Consider the following 20778-nt stretch of genomic DNA (forward strand, 5'->3'; position numbering starts at 1 on the left):
AACACCTTCCTTTTTTAAAAAAAAAATATATATTTTTATTGATTTCAGAGAGGAAGGGAGAGAGAGACATAGAAACATCAATGATGAGAGAGAATTATTGATCGTCTGCCTCTAGCACACCCCCTACTAGGGATCAATCCTGCAACTCAGGCATGTGCTCTTGCCCAGAGTTGAACCTAGGACTTTCAGTCCGCAGGCCGACGCTCTATCCGCCGAGCCAAACTGGCCAGGACAGGAAGAACCTTCCTAACTCAGATCTCCAAGGCGGCACTCCCAAGGTCTCGTAGAGCATTTCAGTAACTATCACATGTTGAGCACTTCCCATGTGCAGATATGATGCTAAGCCTGTGCGTGCATCTTATATGTTCCTTGAAACAGCCTCTGAGGTCGCTGTCTTTATTGTTCCCACTTTACAAAGCAGGTGCCTGAAGACTAGAGAGTTAAAGGCCTTCCCTAAGGCCATACATCACTGTGGTGAGGAGCCTGGATCTGAGCACAGAGCCCTTACCTACTATATGCCCCCAGTCGCCACAGTGAGTCTGTGGGCATCTGAGACCCGTCAGGCCATGTATGTGGGGAGAGGATGGAGGAGAGGTTCCAGCTGCCCACAGGACAGGAGACAAGGGAGAGGGGACACCTCTCTGGTCCCCACCCAGCCATATCAGTGAGGACCCTGGGTGCCGGCAGCCGCCTGCCTGGTGCCCCGGCCACCCTCCCTTGAGATGCATCCTTCTCATTAGCCATCTGCCTCACGCTGGCGATAGCCCCAGCACGTGGGCAGCTGCCGTGTTAGGACAGAATATCAGCTTAGGAGTCTCTCTGTTCTCTGGCACATTCCGTTCCCCTAACAGGAACGTGGTGGGACCCAAAACACAATGAATCATCAAGCAACTCAGAGTGTCAGGGGCTGGTGTCTCCATAGGGATCTTTACAGCATCTCCCAAAGGGATCTTCAGTCTGCAAGCTGCATGGAGTGGCTGGACTCTGCACAGGGAGCTCCGCACAACCTGGTCCCGGCATTGCCTGGCACAGACCAAAGGGAGGATGCAAAGATGCGCAGGGGCCTGGGGGAGCTCAGTCTCAGGGAGAGACCACCGAGGAGAACAGCGCTGTCCTGGAGGAGGCAGCCAGGGAATCTGCTCCAGGCACCGCATCTGCCCATCGGGCTGCATGGCAGTGGGTTGTCGGGGTCTGTACCCGCCATGAGCCTGCTGGCTGCGGGCTCTGTGTGAGGCGCTCGAAATGAGCATGTGATGAAAGGGACTTCCTGCACGAAAGTGAACCGCATATGAAGGCGCTGTTCTCAGAGCGGGATCAGAGAGCTGAATCATCCACACCCTGACACCTGGCCTGCTGCAGGGGCCCAGGGCGCGGAGCGCCCAGTGAACAGAGGGGCCCAGGGCGCGGGGCGCCCAGTGAACAGAGGGGCCCAGGGCGCGGGGCGCCCAGTGAACAGAGGGGCCTAGGGGTGCGGGGCGCCCAGCGAACAGAGGGGTTCAGGGTGCGGGGCGCCCAGCGAACAGAGGGGTCCAGGGGCGCGGGGCGCCCAGTGAACAGAGGGGCCAGGGCTCCAAGCTCAGCCCCCTGAGGAGGGCTGTTCTCCCTTGACAGGGACTGGCTTCCATGGGACCCAGGCTTGGGGCTTTAGTTTGCTGAGATGAGACCTGGCTGGGGCCAGGTGACCAGGTGACATGGGTTCTGGGAGAATCCCCTTGAGCTTCTGAATGTCACTGCCCCCCCGGAGGGGAGCTCCCTGGCTGCCTGCGCGGAAGGACAGCCCCACCTGCCCAGCACGGCTGCTGCAGGCACTTCCTCAGGCACTGGCTCCTGAGCCTGCACGCTCCTCCGGACGGCCTGCGCCTGCGCCTGGTGCACAGTAGACACCCAAGTGTTGTAATGAATGAAAATGACATAATAAAGGAGCCCTGTCCTCAGCCTGCAGGTTTGAAGAAAGCAAATTTGATCCTTGTCCCTTCTCTGTGACCGCCCCCTCGGGTCCCATCGCTTACAGGACAGAGCGCCAGCTCCTTGGCTGGCACTGCCCAGGCTTGGCCCCGCCAATCTGTCCAGCTCATTTCTCACCACTCCCCACCCTGTGTACCCTATGTGCTAACCCAGTAAACCCCAAATTTCAGAGTGCATAACGCCTGCGGACCTGCTGAAAGTGCCGCGCCCCAGAGCCCCGCTTCAGGGGCACTAGGTAGGCACCAGAGGCATCACTCCTGTTAAATTTGCCAGTGAGCCTGGTGGCAGGTTCCTCGGACCACACTCTGAGAAGTGATGCCGCTATCCCTGGGCACTGTGGGCAGCGAGTGGAAGAGCCACACGCTTCTTCCCCGCTCAGCCTTCGTGGCCTAGGGCCTTCTGCCTGAGTGGCTGTTGCCCGTTCCCATTTTTTGCCCAGCAAATGCCTACACACTGTTCCCGATAGCTCGGTGGGCACCTCGTGTGACACTGCTGCCTCCATCAGGCACATGAGTGTTCTTCCTCTCCTCCCCGAACCCTACACAAGCTCTTAGGGACCCTGCTGCTCATTTCCTCTTCTCCCAGCTCCTGCTCTCAGAAGAGTAGCTCAGCCCTTGCTGGGGCCTCCCTGCCCAGCAGAGGAATGGCCTGAGTGTGCATCTGACTCGCGGGACGGTGAGTGGTGCCAGCGAGTCCCTCCCATGTCCCCCTTCCTAACTCTGCTCTCTCCTGACTGTGGGTTTTCCAGGAGTTCTCGCTCCAGAGCGTGGACAGCCTCGTGGATGACCGTGTCAACATCCTGGGATTTTCCATTTTCAACCAATCCCACACTTTCTTCCGAGAGTTTGCACAGAGCCTCAACCAGTCCTGGCAGGAGAACTGTGACCACGCACCCTTCCGCGGGCCCGCAGTGAGTGCCACCCGAGCCCTCCCGATGCTGGGGCCTCCCTCTGTGGGCAGCCAGGGCACAAGCCTCCTGGGGCCCGCCTTCTCCAGGCCCAGCTGGAAGGGGGTTCCAGGAAACAGCGCATCCATGCTGTGCGTGTCACCAGCACGCTGGGGGGAGATGTGGGGACAGCGTGCGGGGAGCTTCCCGGGCCACACTCCTGACCACTGTTGCTGAGAACTGCCCGTGTTTAGAACCCAAGGACATTGCTACTGGAAATCTCTTAGCTCGTCTGTCCCTCACTTTTCAGATGGGGAACGCAGGCCACTTGGGAGTGGGCGGTGTGGGGGTCTCGTTCAAGGGCAGATGCCAGGCGTTTTGCACGAAAAACTAGATTCTGAGGGTCTGACTCCGGGTCCAGTGCTCCTCTCACACCTGGACCACGGCCCCGAGGAGGTGCTCACCCAGAGGAGTGCGCGGGGCCCTCACCGTGTTCTCCTCACACTTCCGCTCCCTCCTTGTGAGTGGAAGCAAAGGTGTCCCTGCCGCTCCCCATTGGGTGTGACGTCCTTTCATGTAGGGCGGGGCATGGGTTTGCCTGTGCCCATTTGCAAAAGGCAGGTTCTGAGGAGACGGGCAGGGGTGGCTTCCTAGGCCCTGTCCTCGCTGGGTTTTGGTTAAGCCCCATCAGGCAGCTTCTGTGATGATCAGACAACTTTCTGAGGGAGCTGCTGCCAGGGACTCTGCTTTAAGATGATGGTACTGAGGCCAGAAGGTGAAGGAAGCAGCCAGGCCACAGCTCAGGAGCAGAGGAGGTGGGCTCAGAGCCCAGGCCAGGCCGCTCACAGGTCACAGTTCTGACCACTGCCTTTGGCCTTTCTCCAGGACCGCCCCTCCTGTGCACACTGCACTGTCGACTGGCCAGCCAGATGAAGCAGCCAGCGGGCGTCTGTCAAATGAATGACTGAGCGGGCCAGGGAGGCAGGTGGGATGTGAGTTGACGATGTAGAGAAATGGGAGACAATCAGGTGTAGGAACTGGGTGCCTTCCTGCGTGGCGTCTTCTTCTGGGCTTTAACGTGGGAGTGGCCCTGGCTTTGAGAAGACATGTCCAGAGGCAAGGACGACGCTGGACGGTGCACATGGGCACCTAATTGGTAGGTGGCCAGGATGGTGACCTCGCAGTGGGTGGGCCGAAGGATAAAATGACCTTCCACCCAGCGCTGCCGGCTGCATTATGTGGCGGGGAAGCCTTAGGAAGGAGGGGGCACCTGCAGAGCAGGGGGCGTTGATGGGAAGAACGATGGGGAGGGGCGTAGAGCCGAGTCCAGGGAACCCCTCGCTGCACTGAATGCGGTGTTTTGACCTGAAAGGTGAGAATCCACAAGAAGGATTTGGAAGGAGGTCCTCGCCCTGGTAGGGCTTGGGGGGCAGTGAGGGACGCCCTCGAGCCCAGTGTCATGATGGGCCAGGTGCGTCCTCCTGCAGGGAGACAAGCCCGTCCTGGCCTTCCCTCCCTTCCTGCCGCCATCACCCCAGCATTCTAGTGAGGTGCCGGTAGACTTGAATGGCTCAGAACACCATTTTAGGAGAGGAAACAAAATCACTTCCTCCCCTCCATCGCCGACCAACCCTCACCGGGCACCTGCTGAAAGCAGCACAAGGTCCCTGCTCCCCTTTCCAGCTTCCTCACGAGGGTCACAGCCCTTCCATGGTGCCACATGGACCACAGACGGAGAGGAGAGCCTCGAGGCCCGATGCAGGCAGTGCCTTCCTGGCTGTGCTCTGGCTGAGTCGTGTGCTGGGCTTGGAGCCAGGAGGACCGGCCACTGAGCTCAGGGTGTGCAAGCCATTGACCTCGCATGTTTGATCTGTAATTTTGAGCTGATTGTGCCTGGCCATCTCCGAGGATTATCAGGAAGATAAACTGCATCGAATGAGCTAACTTAACCTCCTGTGTGTCAGCCACGGGGTAGGCATTACTAACTGTATCAGGAAGGTTTCGCAACAGAAATGCTATTTAAACACCAGCCCCTAATCTCACAACAAGCATTTACGTAGCTGGTGCCTCTCAGCATCAGCTAGGGGTCAGCTAGGGGTCATGCATTGCCTCTCAGTCAGCTTGGGCTCTGTGGCCTCCGGAGGAAGGAAGGGTTTACAGGAACTCACATCAAAGAATGTGGAAGGAGCCCACAGGTGCCAGCACACATCTCCCCTCGCCCTGCCCCCCCCGCCCCCCGCCAGGTGTCTCACTTAGCAACAACCTTTAGAAAGCAGCCTCCTCCATCCCCTCCATCCCCTCCAGGTCCCAGCACCACCGGCTCTGCTTTGCCACTGGCTGGGAGCTGGGAGCATAGTCCCACCTTGTCTCTCATCAGCTGCTCCAACAGCCAGGGCCCCCAGCTCAGGGGACCAACGCTCCTCCCCTCTCTCCTGGCCTCCGTGGTCCTCTGCCCTCTCCCTGTCTCTCTCCATCTCAGTTCCCATCCCTCTCTTCTCCCTCCTTTCCTCATGCTGTCCTTTCCACCTCCCTCTGTCCTGTAACCGCCTTTCTTTCTCTTTCTGTTCCTTCTTCTCTCCTATTTCTTTCCTCCTGACTTGTGCAAGCCTCTCTGCCTTCCTCACCTGACATGTCCCCTGGCAGGGGTCCCTGTGGGGAGTTTGCTGGCAGCTCGAAGGGCCGGGAGAGGGAGTGGCCGACTGAGGAGCAGCAGCAGAGAAAGTCCCCCAGGCTGCACCCCAAGGGCCCGATAGACAGCAAGTTGCACCCCCAGGGGCCCGACAGACAGTGAACTGCACCCCCAGGGGCCCGACAGCGAGCTGCACCCCTGGGCCTGACAGACAGACAGCGAGCTGCAAATGTGCTTCTCGCCTGAGCCGATGAGAGGAAAGAGTGTCATGGGTGGCAATAACATGCACTGGGTTATGCCATCCCCATTGATCATGCTGCCCAGAATGAGAGCATGGAAAAGCACTGAAATTACATGCGGTTAGATTAAGTAATTAGAATTTATGCTAAAACAGATGTTTGTAAGTGTTTATTTCACTGAATAAAACCCAGGCTGTAAGAACTATTCTGTGAGATTTTAATAATTTCTGCCCTGGTATCGTATTGGGGGTGAAGTTCAAGCTGCGAATGCTCAGTGACAAATGGTGTCCAAGGGGGCCTTGGGCCACCCGTGGAGGTGGCCGTGTGTAGGAGATGCTTTCTGTTCTATTTCAGGGACGGGGAGAAACCGAGCCACAACTTTCTGAGTCAGATAGACTCATCTTAATTCATAGCCTTTCCCCTAAACAATGTACAAACAGCTCAAGAGAACATAACAATGAAGAACCAATGAAAATATAAACACAGGAAACTTGAGGATTTCTTGCCAAGCAACATTTTGGTGCCAAGAAAGAGGACAGGATTTTAAATGAAGTTTGAGGCATTTGGGGGATTGAATACTTAGGAGGAACAGAGACACAACCAGAGGCAGGCACCCACACATGGGAAGGGAGGCCACAGAGAGACGAGGGTCATGCCAGGGGGCGATGGGAGGACAGAGGTCCCAGATGGCAGCGAGGAGGCCAGGCGAGGACACAGGAGAGAATGGTTTTGAACTAGAACTGCAGTCCCAAACTTTCCAGAGCGAAATTAGTAAATGAAACCAGAGGCAGAAAGCAATCAGGAGAGCAAACAGAGAGTTGGGGATGGAGATCCACTGCGACGGGACCCGCTGGCTGGGAGTGCGGGCTCTCACAGGCTGGGTGAGGAGCGAGCTGGCGACTCGGGGAGGGGAGCTTGAGAGGGGAGCTTGAGGTGGAGGTGAGGCCCAGACGAGCTGGTGAGGACCTGGGCGAGGGTCCCGGGCAGATTGCCGAGCCTGCCAGCGAGGACTGTCTGTGGCGTCTGAAGGACCCTGAGGAGGCTGGGCTAGAAGAGGAGGCGTCTGGGCTCAGGGCTGTCCTGTTCACATCAAATCAGGCTGAGCTGCGGAGAGGGCCTGGGGAGCCAGAGTGTCCTGGGGGCATGTCACAGGCCACCAGGCACCTTGCTGAAGGCAGGACGCAGATGGAGAGGAGACAGGTGCCTTGAGGATGTCCCTCCCTCTGCTCTCTGCCCCAGCATCCCCAGCTGAAGTTGATCTCACTCGAAGCACTCAGAGAGTCTTGAGGACCCTGGAGTTTGAGATTCCGGAAAGACCAGGAGCGGGCACTCACGAACTCCAGCACCCGGGGTGCTGGCTAATAAGAGAGCATCCGCCAAGGAAACCGTGTTCAGACGGAGTGGGGAGGGGAGCACTGGGGCCTGGTGGGAAGGTGTGGCAACAGCAGGGCGAGCTGCGTCTGCAAGGCTGCAGTAAGGAGGGTTCTCTGGGCTTTGGCACCTGATACCCTCCTCCTAGAGGCCGCTCCTGCCCCCCACCCCCACCCCCAGGTCTCTGCTCAGTGCTGGCCCCGTAGTTGCTTCCAGCGGTTTCTGTTGTCTGGGACCCATGTGCGCAGCCCAGTGCCATCCCCTCCTGGACGGCACATCCCCAAGGACAAGTGTCTTCTGTTTTTCTGCGTCTACCACTGCCACCCACACCCCTCAGCCTTTCCCGCCCTGAGGGACGCTGACATAACTTAACTTGATGTAGTGTTGAGGCTGAGCCCGTGGGCAGGTTTCACCCCGAATTTAATTTGATTCAATAAATATGTTGGAGGCCAACCACCGGCCAGGTCATGGTGGGTGTGCCGTACGGGTTGTAGAGATCAGGCCCATGTGTTCCTGCCCTGAGAGCTTGTTTGCAGTGCAACAGGGAGCTGCAGATATAGACAGCACTGCACTGGCCTCTGCCCCCTGGTCTTGAGGCTCCACAGCACGACCCTGCCTCACCTCTGGCTTCTGGTTTCTTCCTCGCCTGCGCCCCCTCCGGTGCTCTGCGCACTGCACCTCTGTGTCTTTGCTCACACAGTTCCATCTCTGGAACGCCTTTCTCCCTGCCTTCGCTGCTCCCCACTCTCAGCATCAATACTTTCTCTACCAAAGTCCTTTAGTGCTCAGTTCCAGCACTGCCTCCTCCAGGAAGCATTTCCTTGATCATCCAACCAGAGGCGCCATCTTCTGTGGACCCCCACAGCCCTTTGTGGGCCCCCCTGACTCAGTCTCATGTTAACCTCTATGTGCCCTGTCTCCCCGAGCCCCTCCGCTGTTTCACTATCATCTACCACAGAAATAGGGCCTTACTCAACTGGCCATGAATGTCATACATACCCATCAAATCAATAGTACAAAGTGGGCTGAGATAGTGTGGACAGCTATGAGCAGCATCTAGGGGTCTTCCCAGAAGAAGTCGCCGTCACCTGAGTCTTGTAGAGAGGGCATGTCTGAGGGTAGTGGCTGGGCGCCTTCCTCTCCCTGGGACAGGCAGCCCCATTGCCTTGGGGGGATTCCTGCGAGCAGTAACAGTGGGTGCTTCCCTGGAGCAGAGAGAAAGGATCTCCTGGAAAGCATGTGGGCCCTGGAGCTTGTTGGCCCAACCCCACAGGGCCCGTTGCTGCTCTGTCCGCCTTGGGCGGGCCGCTGGGCTGTGAGGGCAGCTGGAGCTGGTCCCGGGACAGGAGGCAGCCTCAGGCAGCAGGTGCATCCTGATCTCCTCTCTATTTTGCTTTTCTCTTTTCTTCCTCCTGTTGCTCTTTTCTCCCCTTTCCCTTTCCCTTCCTTTACACCTGTCCCTTCCTCTCTCTGCTCCTCCCCCCGCCTACCCACATGCCTCCTGCCCTCTGCCCTTCCCAGCTCTCCTCGGCCCTGCTGTTCGATGCCCTCTACGCTGTGGTGACTGCGGTGCGGGAGCTGAACCGGAGCCAGGAGATCGGCGTGAAGGCCCTGTCCTGCGGCTCAGCCCAGATCTGGCAGCACGGCACCAGCCTCATGAACTACCTGCGCATGGTGAGGGGGTGGGGCTCGGGGCCACGCCCGGCCAGCCAGCGGGAGAGTCGCTTCCAAGCCCCTCACTTGCAGGCCCCCTCAGTTATCTCAGCCCAGAGGAAACAGTGACCTGAGGCAGCCCCTGCCGTGGATCGAGGGTCACCTTGTTCCCTAACCCCTAAAATCACCGGAATCCATGGCAAGTCTGCTCACAAGACGATGGCCCTGGAGAGCCTACGACAGTTCAGGGCCTCCTGGGTCTGGGCTTGGAACCTGAGCCTTGGGCTCACAGGTGGTCCCAGCAAAACTGCACTCAAGGTGGGGGGACGCTGCTGCTGTAGACAGGGACCCCTCAGGCCAGCACTCTGACTCGGTGCTGGTCCCTGATTCCCTCAGCCACGTGTCCTCCCGTGGGTGGATGTGGGTGGATGTGGGTCCCTAGCCCAGGAAGCAGACATCACGTCTGGGCCGAGCAGCTTGGATTTTGCATTTGAGTCAGGTTGTCCTGACTTGCACTGGGGATGGGGGTGGGGGCAGGGGCGGGAGGAAGCTGCCCTAGGAACAGCCGAGGGCCAGCAGGAGGGGTTCAGGGGGGTCTGAACTCCAGCTGGCCTCTTGGTGTTGCATTGATTTAGGCAGCAGCTGTGAGGTCCTTAGGGGTGGGGCATCCTTCTTCCCCTCCAGCCCCAGCCGGTTCTGGATTGGTTCCAGTCATCGCGTGTGTGGCTTCAAAAGCCTGTGGCTGGGAGGTGGACAGGGGAATGGCCTCTGTCCCCTTTGCAGGGCATGCTGTCAGGCATCCTTGAGCAGCACACGCGTGGCCGCTCCTGAGGCCGAGAGGCCCGGGACCTGTGTGGTGCTGTAACTCACTCTCTCCTGGACAGGTAGAATTGGAAGGTCTCACCGGCCACATTGAATTCAACAGCAAAGGCCAGAGGTCCAACTATGCCTTGAAAATCTTACAGTTCACCAGGAATGGCTTTCGGCAGGTAAGCCTGGCTCTGGCACCACCGCGGCAGACACCCTCATTGTTCCTCTCCCTGCCCCCAGTCTGTTTCTCCTTGGCACTCAGGACGGCCTCCTGCTCTCCATTATCCCCAACAACAATAGGCTGCCCCTCAGGCCAGGCTCCTGGCTGCACTGCTCCCTGCTGCCTGCCCCCAGATTCAGCCAGTGGGGCCATGGGACACAGCCCCAGTGAGATACCAAGAAGGAGGCATCATGCTTTGCCATGGGGCAAGGGGAGGCGGGGGGAGGGGGGGACGATCATGGAAGGAAGCAATGCCTGAGCCTTGTCCGCGCTTGGATTATTCTCCTCCCTGGATCCTGCCCTGACCCTGGAACCGTGTTAGAGCCCAGGTGCTTGCTGGTGAGGCACAGATGGAATCCCATGGGGACGGAGGACCTTGTTTAGCTTTGGAAGGGTTGGCCAGTTCTCCCCTGTCAGCTCCTTTCTGACCAGCCCAGCTCCCCTCCCCACACCTGCCAATGACGCCCCTCCTGTCCTCTCTGCTCCCCATCTTCTCCCATCGGCTTAGGGTGCTTTGTCCTTCATAGCTCCTTCCAGCTCCCGACTCTTCTCTTTATTCTCCTCCATCCACCTTCTCCTTTCCTCCAATTCTACTGCATAGGAAGAAACAGGGATCCTGACAACCACCCCAAGTGACTCTCTGAGGGTTTCCCAACCTCCTGTCACCCTAACCATCAGCTGCCTTTCTTAGCCTAGCCCTTCGCCAACCTCAGGAAGCCTGAGGCACAAGGTGCAGTGCACTGAGCAAGCAAGAAGCAGGCACAGCAACGGCTTCCTGGCTGTCTGGGCAGCTGACAGGGGACGCAGCACCGCAGGGTGCCTCCCAGGGAGGCTGAGATTCATCACCTTTGTCATCGTCATCGTCATCATCATCACCTTCTTCTTCTTCATCGTCGTCATAGCAGGTTTTGTTTACCAAGGTCTTACCATTAGTCATATAAATGTGTCATATGTGTTTTCTCATGGACCCCACAGGGCTGGCCCTCTGTATGAGCCCCTACTTTATAAGCGGGGAAACTGAGAATGCTGACAGACTTGGCCTTGAACAATTAGAAAGGACAACTAGTTTTGAACCCAAAACCTCTAACGCTGAAGCCCAGGTTCTTAACCATTGTAGTCAATCAGGCAGTAAAGTCACCTTGGTAGTTTGGTGAAAAGGTAGATTTTTAGACTACCCACCAGGAGACTGAGGCGGTGCCCGAGGACAGGGCAAGGGAGCAATGCGTCAGGCCCCACGGTGATCCTGAGGTGCCCGGGCCAGCGCTGGGCCCATCACGTTCCCGCCGGCCCCTCTGCGCCCAGCTCTGGAGGCCCCCAGATCCAGCTCCTTCCAGGAGGACACTGAGTACACCAGGCCATGCGGCAGGCCACCTTCTCAGATCACAAAACACGAAAGGAGAGGCCCAGGCAGAGCCAAGAGCCAAGTCCTGGCCGTGTGAGCTCCTCGCCGCCCTGGGCAGGCTGTGTGAGCGTTAAGCAGCCACAGCTGCGGCCGCTCCTGGCGTCCCAGACGGCCGGCTGGTAGGCGGCCTGACACCAGGCTGAGTCTCACAAGGTGCCGCTTCATTTCCTGACATCGTTTATGGATCCTGTGGGAGCGAAGGTGGGGAGGCCGCCCTGAGAGAGAGCACGGTCTGGGGGCTGAGATGACAAAAGGGCCATTAACCTCCTGTGGTGCCCTCAGGGCACTCCCTGAACATGGGGCCTCCGCCTGTTGGGAAATCGCTGCTGACTTTCCCTGAGCTCCGTGCCAGGCGGGTGTGAAGCAAACAGTCGCTCCTTCAGTAAGTACCTGCTGAGCACATGCCTCCTGCGTGTTGGCTCCCTTCTAGGCCCAGGTCAGAAAATGGCAGAATGTCTGCTTTTATGGACATTATTCTAGGGACAGACAATACACAAACAAATGCAAGTGTAACATAAAGTCGGCAGTGGTTAGTGTTAGAGGAACAAACAGAACGATAAGGAAATGAGCGTGTGAAGCTAGTCATGGTGGAGCTCGATCTTAGGAGGACAGTGCCTTCGCCAGGCCCCGCCCCAGCCTGCCCCAGCCCGCCCCACCTGTGGGACCCACCTCCACGCAGGAAGCTCCTCTGGCTCCCACCTGCTTCCTGCTGGTCTCCTGGGAAGAGCCCCTCCAGTTCCCCTTCCATCCAGCATCGATGGCCCTGGTCCCACCCTGCCCTCTAACGGCAGCTGATGCAGCTCAAAGTACCTCTTCACCAGCAGCTGCCGCTCAGAGGGGCAGTTCTCGGGCTCTGGCTGCAGAGTCAGCCTTTCAGACTCACCGCCAGCCACCAGCAGCACACACTGTTGGTGCAGGTGGGGCTGCTAGGCCTTGGGGTGCACAAGCATGACCAGGGGTGTTTGCCCTTAAATGCATACTCCCAGGCCCCACAATTCTGAGTTAGTAAAACGGGGAGCATTCCAAGAATCTGCATGTTCTTACCCACCAGCCGGATAGATGATTAGTGCAGGTGGCCATTGACCACGCCGAGCCGGACACGCCTGGTAGAAGATGCTGGTCAGCAGCAGCCTCTGCACAGAATGCCTCCCCCTTCCCCCCCGCCCCCCCCCCGCCCCGTCGGAGGGGCCTGCTGTGAGCGCCGTTAGGGAGGAGGCGCTTCTGACCATCGGCCAGCGCTGGACGCACACTCCTGATTGGATTAGACAGTGGGTGATGGTGACCTCCTAAGGGTACCCCCACTTTTCTTCCACCAGCCTGGTGGTTGGGATGCTGCTCTCCACCTGCTCAGCCTCGGTGAGTGCGATGGCTGCTCTGAGGGTTGCATGGACAGGGGCTCCCCCCATCACCAGCCCCGTCCCTGCCCCTCACACGTGTCCTTCCCTGTGACGATGGAGGGAGAGACGGTTTGAGGAATAAACATTGTGCTTGCCTCCCTGGGTGGGAGGGATGCCAGCACCTCTGATAGTCTCCCAGTCCCGTCCACGGTGACGCTGCAGGGAGGAGAGGTGCCGGGCACAGGGAATGGCGCCTCTTGAGCATCTGTGTGTACCCGACACCGTGCGGTGCCTTGGCACAGAGCACAGCTGCTCTGGGGAACAGCCTTGCAGGGGATGAACCCATTTCCCAGATGAGGAGACTGAGGCTCCGGAGGGAAGGAGCTTGGCCCAAGGCAATGACTAGCCAGGACTCTGGGCAGAGCTGGAACTGCTTTGTTCGTCCTACACGGAGCCCATGCTCTTGCGTCTCCCACTCCTGGCCCCGCCTCACCTTCCCGGCACCCCTCAGCCACCACATCTTACTCAGGTCTCTTGCTGTGCTGCCACCTGCCATGGGCCAGCGGGGGAAGGGGGGCCCCTGACTCCCAGGGATCTGCTGGGGGGGCTTTCTCTAGCACAGCGTCTTCTCTTTGGGATTTTGTTTTGCTTTTTCTTCCCGTCTGGGCTACCGACTATAGGAGCTCGTTTTGATTATGTAGAAAGTACCATGAGGGGACTCTGGGTGACGGTTGGTGAGCGTCTGAGCCAAATACCAGGTTCCCTGCCGGCGGCCGATTAAGGGAGGATCACAATTTTAGAATCACCTCCAGGGTTCAGGTTACTCTCTACCAGCTGCAAGCCACAGCTTGATGGTTCGGGGAGGCTTTCCGTCTTGGGGCTCCTGGAGCTTCTGCAGAGCCCGTGGGGGGAGATGCTAGCGTCCTGGGGTGACACGGCTGAACTGGGTGAACCCTCTGCCTGTTGGGGTGTGGAAGGCAGTAGTACTGTTTCCATGTCTCTAGCTCCGTCCTCCGCGTCTGCCCGTGTGAGATCCCGTCTCCATCCGTGCTCCCCCCCCCCCCACACACACACCAGATGTCCTGGACAGTATAGGAACAGCACCACCCCCTTCTGACTTGGAAGAAATCACATGGAAGGAGGAGAGGAAAGCAGAAGTCTAGTCAGAGGGCCCGTTTCCTTTCTTTAACTTGGTCTAAGGCTCAGAGCCTCTGAGCAGCCCCAGGAGACTCCGTCAGGGCTGCGATGAGATGAGCGCATCTTCCATCTGAGGATCTGAAATGGTCTAATGGGCCAGTAAGCTTTGGGGAGAGGGAGGGCAAAGGAAGGGGGGGGGTCTGGCATCCTGCTACAGAAGCAGATCTCGGCTCTTCCTTGGCCGCTGTGTGCACACGGGCATGGGAACTGCCTTTCTCCATGCGGTGCAGGTGTAGCTTCCACACGGGGCCTGGCGACACCCAGGATGACAGGAACTGGGTGTGCATGCCGCCCTCTTCCGCTTGCCAGTGACTGGGCAGGTAATGGGCTCCCCTGGCGCAGCCTTAGGAAGAGCTCACATGTGTCGGTGTCTCCACATGATGCGCTGTGCTGAGGGGGGTGGAGATGTATGGAAAAGTTATCGTCCTTCTATCAGCCACGCATACAAGCTATTCTCTCCATCTTGCGGGTAAAGAAACTGAAGCTGAGAGAGCAAAAGTCTTGAACCCACCTCCACAGAGGTAGTTAGCCTCAGACCTGAGAACCGAGGCCGCCTGTAGCTGCATGGTCTCCCTCAGCAGCAAGGCCCAGGCCAGCGGGAGGGACCCTCGAGGCCACTCGTCTAACTCTCTAACACATGCAGGACTGTCCTCCTCAGCTGCCCGAGGGAGGGAACAGCCGCAGCCTCGCCTGGGCCCATCCTCCAGCGCGTTCCAGTCTCACTGCCTGCGTCACATCTGCCCCTGCCCCGCCCTGTCTCACTGCCTGCGTCACATCTGCCCCTGCCCCGCCCTGCCTCACTGCCTGCGTCACATCTGCCCCTGCCCCGCCCTGTCTCACTGCCTGCGTCACATCTGCCCCTGCCCCGCCCTGCCTCACTGCCTGCGTCACATCTGCCCCTGCCCCGCCCTGCCTCACTGCCTGCGTCACATCTGCCCCTGCCCCGCCCTGCCTCACTGCCTGCGTCACATCTGCCCCTGCCCCGCCCTGTCTCACTGCCTGCGTCACATCTGCCCCTGCCCCGCCCTGCCTCACTGCCTGCGTCACATCTGCCCCTGCCCCGCCCTGTCTCACTGCCTGCGTCACATCTGCCCCTGCCCCGCCCTGTCTCACTGCCTGAGTCACATCTGCCCCTGCCCCGCCCTGTCTCACTGCCTGCGTCACATCTGCCCCTGCCCCGCCCTGCCTCACTGCCTGCGTCACATCTGCCCCTGCCCCGCCCTGTCTCACTGCCTGCGTCACATCTGCCCCTGCCCCGCCCTGCCTCACTGCCTGCGTCACATCTGCCCCTGCCCCGCCCTGTCTCACTGCCTGCGTCACATCTGCCCCTGCCCCGCCCTGCCTCACTGCCTGCGTCACATCTGCCCCTGCCCCGCCCTGTCTCACTGCCTGCGTCACATCTGCCCCTGCCCCGCCCTGTCTCACTGCCTGCGTCACATCTGCCCCTGCCCCGCCCTGCCAAGCAGCCGAGTGTCCCACGTGCTGGTTTCACCAGCTCTTCAATCACTTGAAGGAGTTTGATTTTCCTTCCTTCCTGGGACCTAGCATAGGCATTTTGGGTGCTGACTCTGTGCCAAGGGCTGGGAATGCAAGAGACATGAGTCCTGGTCCCCTCAGGAGCTCAGGAGGGAAAGGCAAGCATCGCAGCCAGCCTGCGTCCCGTCCCCAATGCCACGGCCTGCAAGCCTCTCACCACGGTGCCTCCATTAAAGCAGGAGGCCTAACTCGGGGCCACACTCCCAGCGGAGCCACATGGCACAGACTGAGACGACTGAGGGACAACCCCCTTCCCCACCTGACACTAGATTTCCGTTAACCATGTGAACTTGTTCCCGGAATAGGTCTCCACATTTTTTATTCCTTCTAAACTCTGGGCCTTGGAGTCGATGAATGCCTGCCCTTGCCCCCTGCTGCAATGCCCAGGGCAGTGCACATGAGCTCCTCACAGGAGCCAGCCCGAGTCGCCTCTTCCTTGGAGCTCTGATCGTGTAAGTCCATTCCTGCGGAAAGGGAGAGGTTGGCAGAGCCAGCCACGTGGCAGAGGAAAAAGCGCTATGAACGAGCCATATCTCATTTCCAAAGCTGGCAACTCAGCTTGCCAGGGGCTGGTCTCCTGGAACGACCTGCGTGCAGCTCAGCCAGAGGTGGGGAGGTTCGTGTGAGACCCTGCAAACCAAGACCTCGGGCACCTGCGTCTTCAGGAAGCTCCAGGGAGTCCAGCTCCGTTCCTCAAGTGCGCACCCCCCGCCACTGCTGGTGGCCAGCCTGCCTCCCTTTACGCTTCCTCCACCCTCCCAGACGGAGCCCCACACCGCGTGGGCCCTTCCCCACACCATGCGGGCCCTTCCCGGGGCGAAGGCCCTGCCTGCTGGCCTGGCCTCTGGCTGGGAGGGGACACAGGAACGTCTGTTCCTCGCGTAGCAGTTGTGGCGGGTGTGCTGGTGGGCTCCCTCCTGGTCCCAGGCCCAGACACCTTCCCTCACTTCACAAAGGAAGCAAAGAGCAGCAGGGAACCCCAACAGCACCCTGTCAGGTAGAGGCTGCGCTGGCATTGCTACCTGCGACCTGGGACGGGAAGCAGGTGCCATTCTCTGTGTGGAGAGCGCCCCCCGCCCCCTGAACCCCTCTTGCTAGGCGCCTCTGACAGCCCAGTCCTATCTCACTAATGAGAGGCCTTTGGGCCCAGATCGGCTCCATGGAGGCCGCTGTCCAATGCATTTCCTTTTGCAATTACAGCTGACAGTGGGTGTTACTGTGTATTAGTTTCAGGTGCACAGCAGCTGATTAGACAATCGTACACTTTACGAAGTTCCCCTGGTATTGAAGGCACCACCTGGCACCACACACAGTTATCACAGCATTACAGACCCCATGCCCTTTGCAGACCCAGGCCCATTGCAACTACCAATTTGTACTTCATTCCTTCATCTTTTCTTTTCTTTTTAAAAAATATTTTATTGATTTGTTTTTACAGAGAGGAAGGGAGAGGGATAGAGAGTAAGAAACATAGATGATAGAGAAGCATCAATCAGTTGCCTCCTGCACACCTGCTACTGGGGATGTGCCCGCAACCCAGGTACATGCCCTTGACTGGAATCGAACCCGGGACCCTTCAGTCTGCAGGCCGACGCTCTATCCACTGAGCCAAACCGGTCAGAGCTCCTTCACCTTTTCACCCATCCCCCAGCCTCCCTCCCCTCTGGCAGCCCTCAGTCTGTTGTCTATATCTTCTGAGTCTGTTTCTATTTTGTTTGTTTATTTTGCTCTTCAGATTTCACAAATAAGTGAGATCATGTGGCATTTGACTTTGTCTAACGGCTCATTTTACTTATCACAATCATCTCTGGGTCCATCTATGTTGTCACAGATGATAGGATCCATTGCTTTCACGGCTCCGTAATGTTCGCTCGTACATATGCACCTATTTTTACATCCACTCGTCTAGTGAGGGGCACTGGGCTGCTTTCGTATCTTGGTTATTGTAAAAAATGCAGCAGTGAACATAGGGGTGCATATATTCTTTCAAATTCGTGTTTTGGGTTTCTTTGGATAGATAGCCAGAAGTGGAATCCTGAATTACAGGCAGCTCCGTTTTTAATTTTTGAGGAGCCTCCACACTGTTTCCCACAGTGAGTGCACCAATTTGCCATCCTACCAGCTGCACGAGGGTTCCCTCCTCCACATCCGCACCAGCACTTGTTGTTTGTGGATTTATTAATGACAGCCGTTCTGACAGGTGTGAGGTGATATCTCCTGGTGGTTTTAATTTTCATGTCTCTGATGATTTGTGATATTGACCATCTTTTTATATGGCTATTGGCCATCTGTATGTCCTCTTTGGAGAAGTGTCCATGTCTGGCCATTTTTAAATTGAATTGTTTGGTATTTGGTGTTGAGTTGTATGTTTTTAGTTTGATGTAGTCCCATTTGTTTATTTTTTTCTTTTGTTTCCCTTGCCCAAGGAAATATATCAGAAAAAAAAATATTGCTAAGAAATTTTATTGCCTATGTTTTTTTCTAGAAGTTTTATGGTTTCAAGTTTTATATTTAAGTATTTAATCCATTTGGAGTTTATTCTTGTGTGTGGTGTAAGAAGATGGTCTAGTTCCATTGTCTTTTGCTTGTATCTGTTAAATTTTCCCAACACGTTGTTGAAGAGACTGTCTTTATTGCAGTGTATGTTCTTGCCCCCTCTGTCATAAATTAATTGACCATAAAGGTATTGGTTTATTTCTGGGCTCTCTATGCTGCTCCATTGATCTGTGCCTCTCTTTATATCAGTACCAGGCTGTTTTGATTGCCAAAGCCTTGTGGTATAGTTTGATATCCAGTATTGTGATCCTCCCAACTTTATTCTTCTTTCTCAAGATAGTTGTGACTATTTGGGGTCTTTTGTGGTTTCATAAAAATTTTTGGATTATTTCTTCTAGTTCTGTGGGAAACACCATTGTTGTTTTTTATAGGAATTGCATTGAAGCTATAGATTGCTTTTAATGGTGTTAATTCTTTCTATCCATGGGCTGATATGTGCTTCCATTTATTTGCATGCCCAGTTTCTTTCTTCAATGTCTTACACTTTCCAAGTTACAAATCTTTTACCTCATCGGTTAGATTTATTCCTAGGTATCTATTTTTCATGCAGTTGTAAATGGGATTCTTTTCTTAGTTTGCCTCATACATTTTCAGTTTGGGAAAGGAGTTCACCATGAATATGCAGACCCTTTGAGCTGCTTTTGCAGACCTGGCTCAGAGCACAGGAGGGCAGACCTGGTGAGGTGGGTGCGTGGGGAGCTGCTGGGTGCGCCCCTTCCCCTGAGAACCATGGCAGGGGCTTGGCTTTAACTGGGAAATGCTGAGGTGGCAGGTTCTTGGAGAGGGGAGGGAGGTTGTTGAGGGGCTGCTTGGAAAGACATTGAGAAGACACATGCATTTCTCTTAATTAAGGAGCCAGGAGAGGGGGTTGTCCTGAGGGTGCAGAGAGCTAACAGCAGAGCAGAGACTATGGTCCATTCTCAGATCAGAGGCATAGGGACTGCAGGCTGCAGGACCCCAGGCCTGGGCCCTGGCTTTGTCCTAAAGATCAATGGGGATTTCACATGCCCCCCACGGACTACTGGGATCTGAAATTAGAGGGGAAGGCCCCTCAAATCATGGATTCATTTCTCCCTTAACACTTCCTTCCTTTCTCCAGGAGCAATGCTCCTCCATTAATTAAAAGTCTATTGACTCTCTCCTCCTGTGAGAGCCTGTGCTCGCTGGCCCTGCAGGAGGACAGTCAGAGCAGAGGTCCCACGTGAGGCTGTCTCCTGCCCTCCCTGGCCCCGCGGCCTGGTCCTCTCTCCCACAGCACAGGGTCCAGCTGCCTAAGGGCTTCGATGGAAGAGTCACCGGCTCTAGCAGCTGATGCACACACAGCCTGCAAACAATCGTAGCTGCTTGCATTTCACTGTGGCTGCTTCGGGCAGAGGAGGGGCTTGGATGTGCTGCGTTTTAAAGGACTGTCCTGCCCTGTGCCTGCGCCTGCCCGTGCTCCCGGGACCTGTGCCTGCGCCGAGGGACTCCTTCTTGCGTCTTTCCGGCAGCTCAGGCCTGGAGCGCTGGAGCAGGCTGGGCGAACTCGGCCCATGAGCAGCCATAGCTCAGCCCCATGACGCGGAGCAGGCCATAGGCCCGAGGCGGGAGTGAGGGCGGGCAGCCCGGGGGAGGAAGCCCAGCAGCCGAGGGGCTGGGGCGGAGGAGGCATGTGCTGGGCAGACGCAGCTCCCAGCCCCCAGCGCCTGTTCCACTCTGCTTCCTGTCTCCTAACCATTGGGAGGAGAAAGTGAATACAGGGCAGCCGTGCCCCCAGGGCTCTCCTGCGCAGCCCGTCGTGTGGCAGCTCCAGGGACTGTGGGCGTCCCTCTGTCCCTGTGCACAGAGCTCCTGGGGCCCCTGGGCTCTGGGCAGGGCAGAGGCCGCACGGGGCTGAGTGCCTGCGCACACCTCCTGCTGCCACGCCAGCGCCTGCAGGAGGCCAGAGGCCGGCCGCCCAGGTGGGCCCCTCCCGCTCCTCCAGGCCCGGCCTCTGGCCTCCCTCCACGCCCCACACGGCAGCGGCAGAGTTGCCTTCGCAGTGGCTCTGGGTGGGTGTGCAGACGAGACCAGCGGTCACGGCCACTCCTGGGAGAGTCTGCAGCCCACCCGGCCATGCCTGACGAGTCACTGCTCAGACCAGGGTGCTGACCCAGCAGGAAAGCTCCCAGGTTCCTAGAGCAGTGAGGCCCGGCACACGCCACCTCCACCTGCCGCCAGCGTCCGTCCAGGGGCAGCAGAGGGCGGTCTGGCTGCCCCACGGGCTGCTGGGCATCTTGCCCGCCTCCAGCTCCCTTCAGCCCAGGTGCTTCCCCAGAGCCATTCGTTCAACTGGCGTCTGCTGCTCGGAGCTTCAAGGGGCATCATTCGTGCAACTCTTTCCAAAGCTCCTCTCCGGCGAGCTTAGCCAGAGGGGCAGGCGCTCTCGGCCCCAGTGCGTCCTCTTGGTTGGCAGTACTTTTCTTGTCAGATGAAAACTCCAGCTCTCTGGTGAACTTTCTCCTCAGCACCTGAAACAGCAACGTCTTCATCCTGGAAATGATGGATGGCTCCCGCTTAGGGCGCCCCTGCACTCGCTCCAGCTCCGCCTCCCACCCCCTCGGAGGAGGAGCCTGGGAGACTGACCAAAGGAGAAAAAAGAGGGAGCTGAGATGCGGGTAGAAGAAATTATTAAAGTCAGCACTTCTGTACAAAAAGAAAGGTGGCCTGAGCCTCTTTACTGCCCCACTCGGGGCTTTAACTGCTGAAACCCCAGCTCGGTGGAGAGTCCGTTAAGGCGGCGAGCAGCGCTGGGGTGCAGTGAGGGTCAGCCCTGCCCTGGCTGCTCACCTGTCGGTAGAGCGCCCGGGACAGCTCTGCAGGCTGCTCTCCCTGGCAAGGGCTGTGGGGAGGCCAGACCAAGTCCCACTTTCCATCCCAGAGGCTGGGGGTCGGGCAAGAAGTCTGGAGGCATCTTGGCAAAAGCCAAACATTCAAGCAGAGTACAATTGTCCTCCTT

The 20778-nt window shown here is 57.6% G+C and overlaps 1 protein-coding gene across 1 annotated transcript in view; it reads left to right on the top strand.

Annotated features, from left to right (window-relative positions):
* GRIK4 (glutamate ionotropic receptor kainate type subunit 4) overlaps positions 1 to 20778 on the top strand; it is a 234074-nt gene that overhangs the window by 159438 nt on the left and 53858 nt on the right. The window contains exons 8-10 of the mRNA XM_081113547.1: positions 2714 to 2875; positions 8612 to 8764; positions 9628 to 9732. Of these exons, the coding sequence (XP_080969673.1) occupies positions 2714 to 2875; positions 8612 to 8764; positions 9628 to 9732 (420 nt within the window). The remainder of the gene's footprint in view (positions 1 to 2713; positions 2876 to 8611; positions 8765 to 9627; positions 9733 to 20778) is intronic.

Source organism: Myotis nattereri (genome assembly GCF_964212035.1).
Source record: "Myotis nattereri genome assembly, chromosome: 19".
Classification (NCBI taxonomy): Eukaryota; Metazoa; Chordata; class Mammalia; order Chiroptera; family Vespertilionidae; genus Myotis; species Myotis nattereri.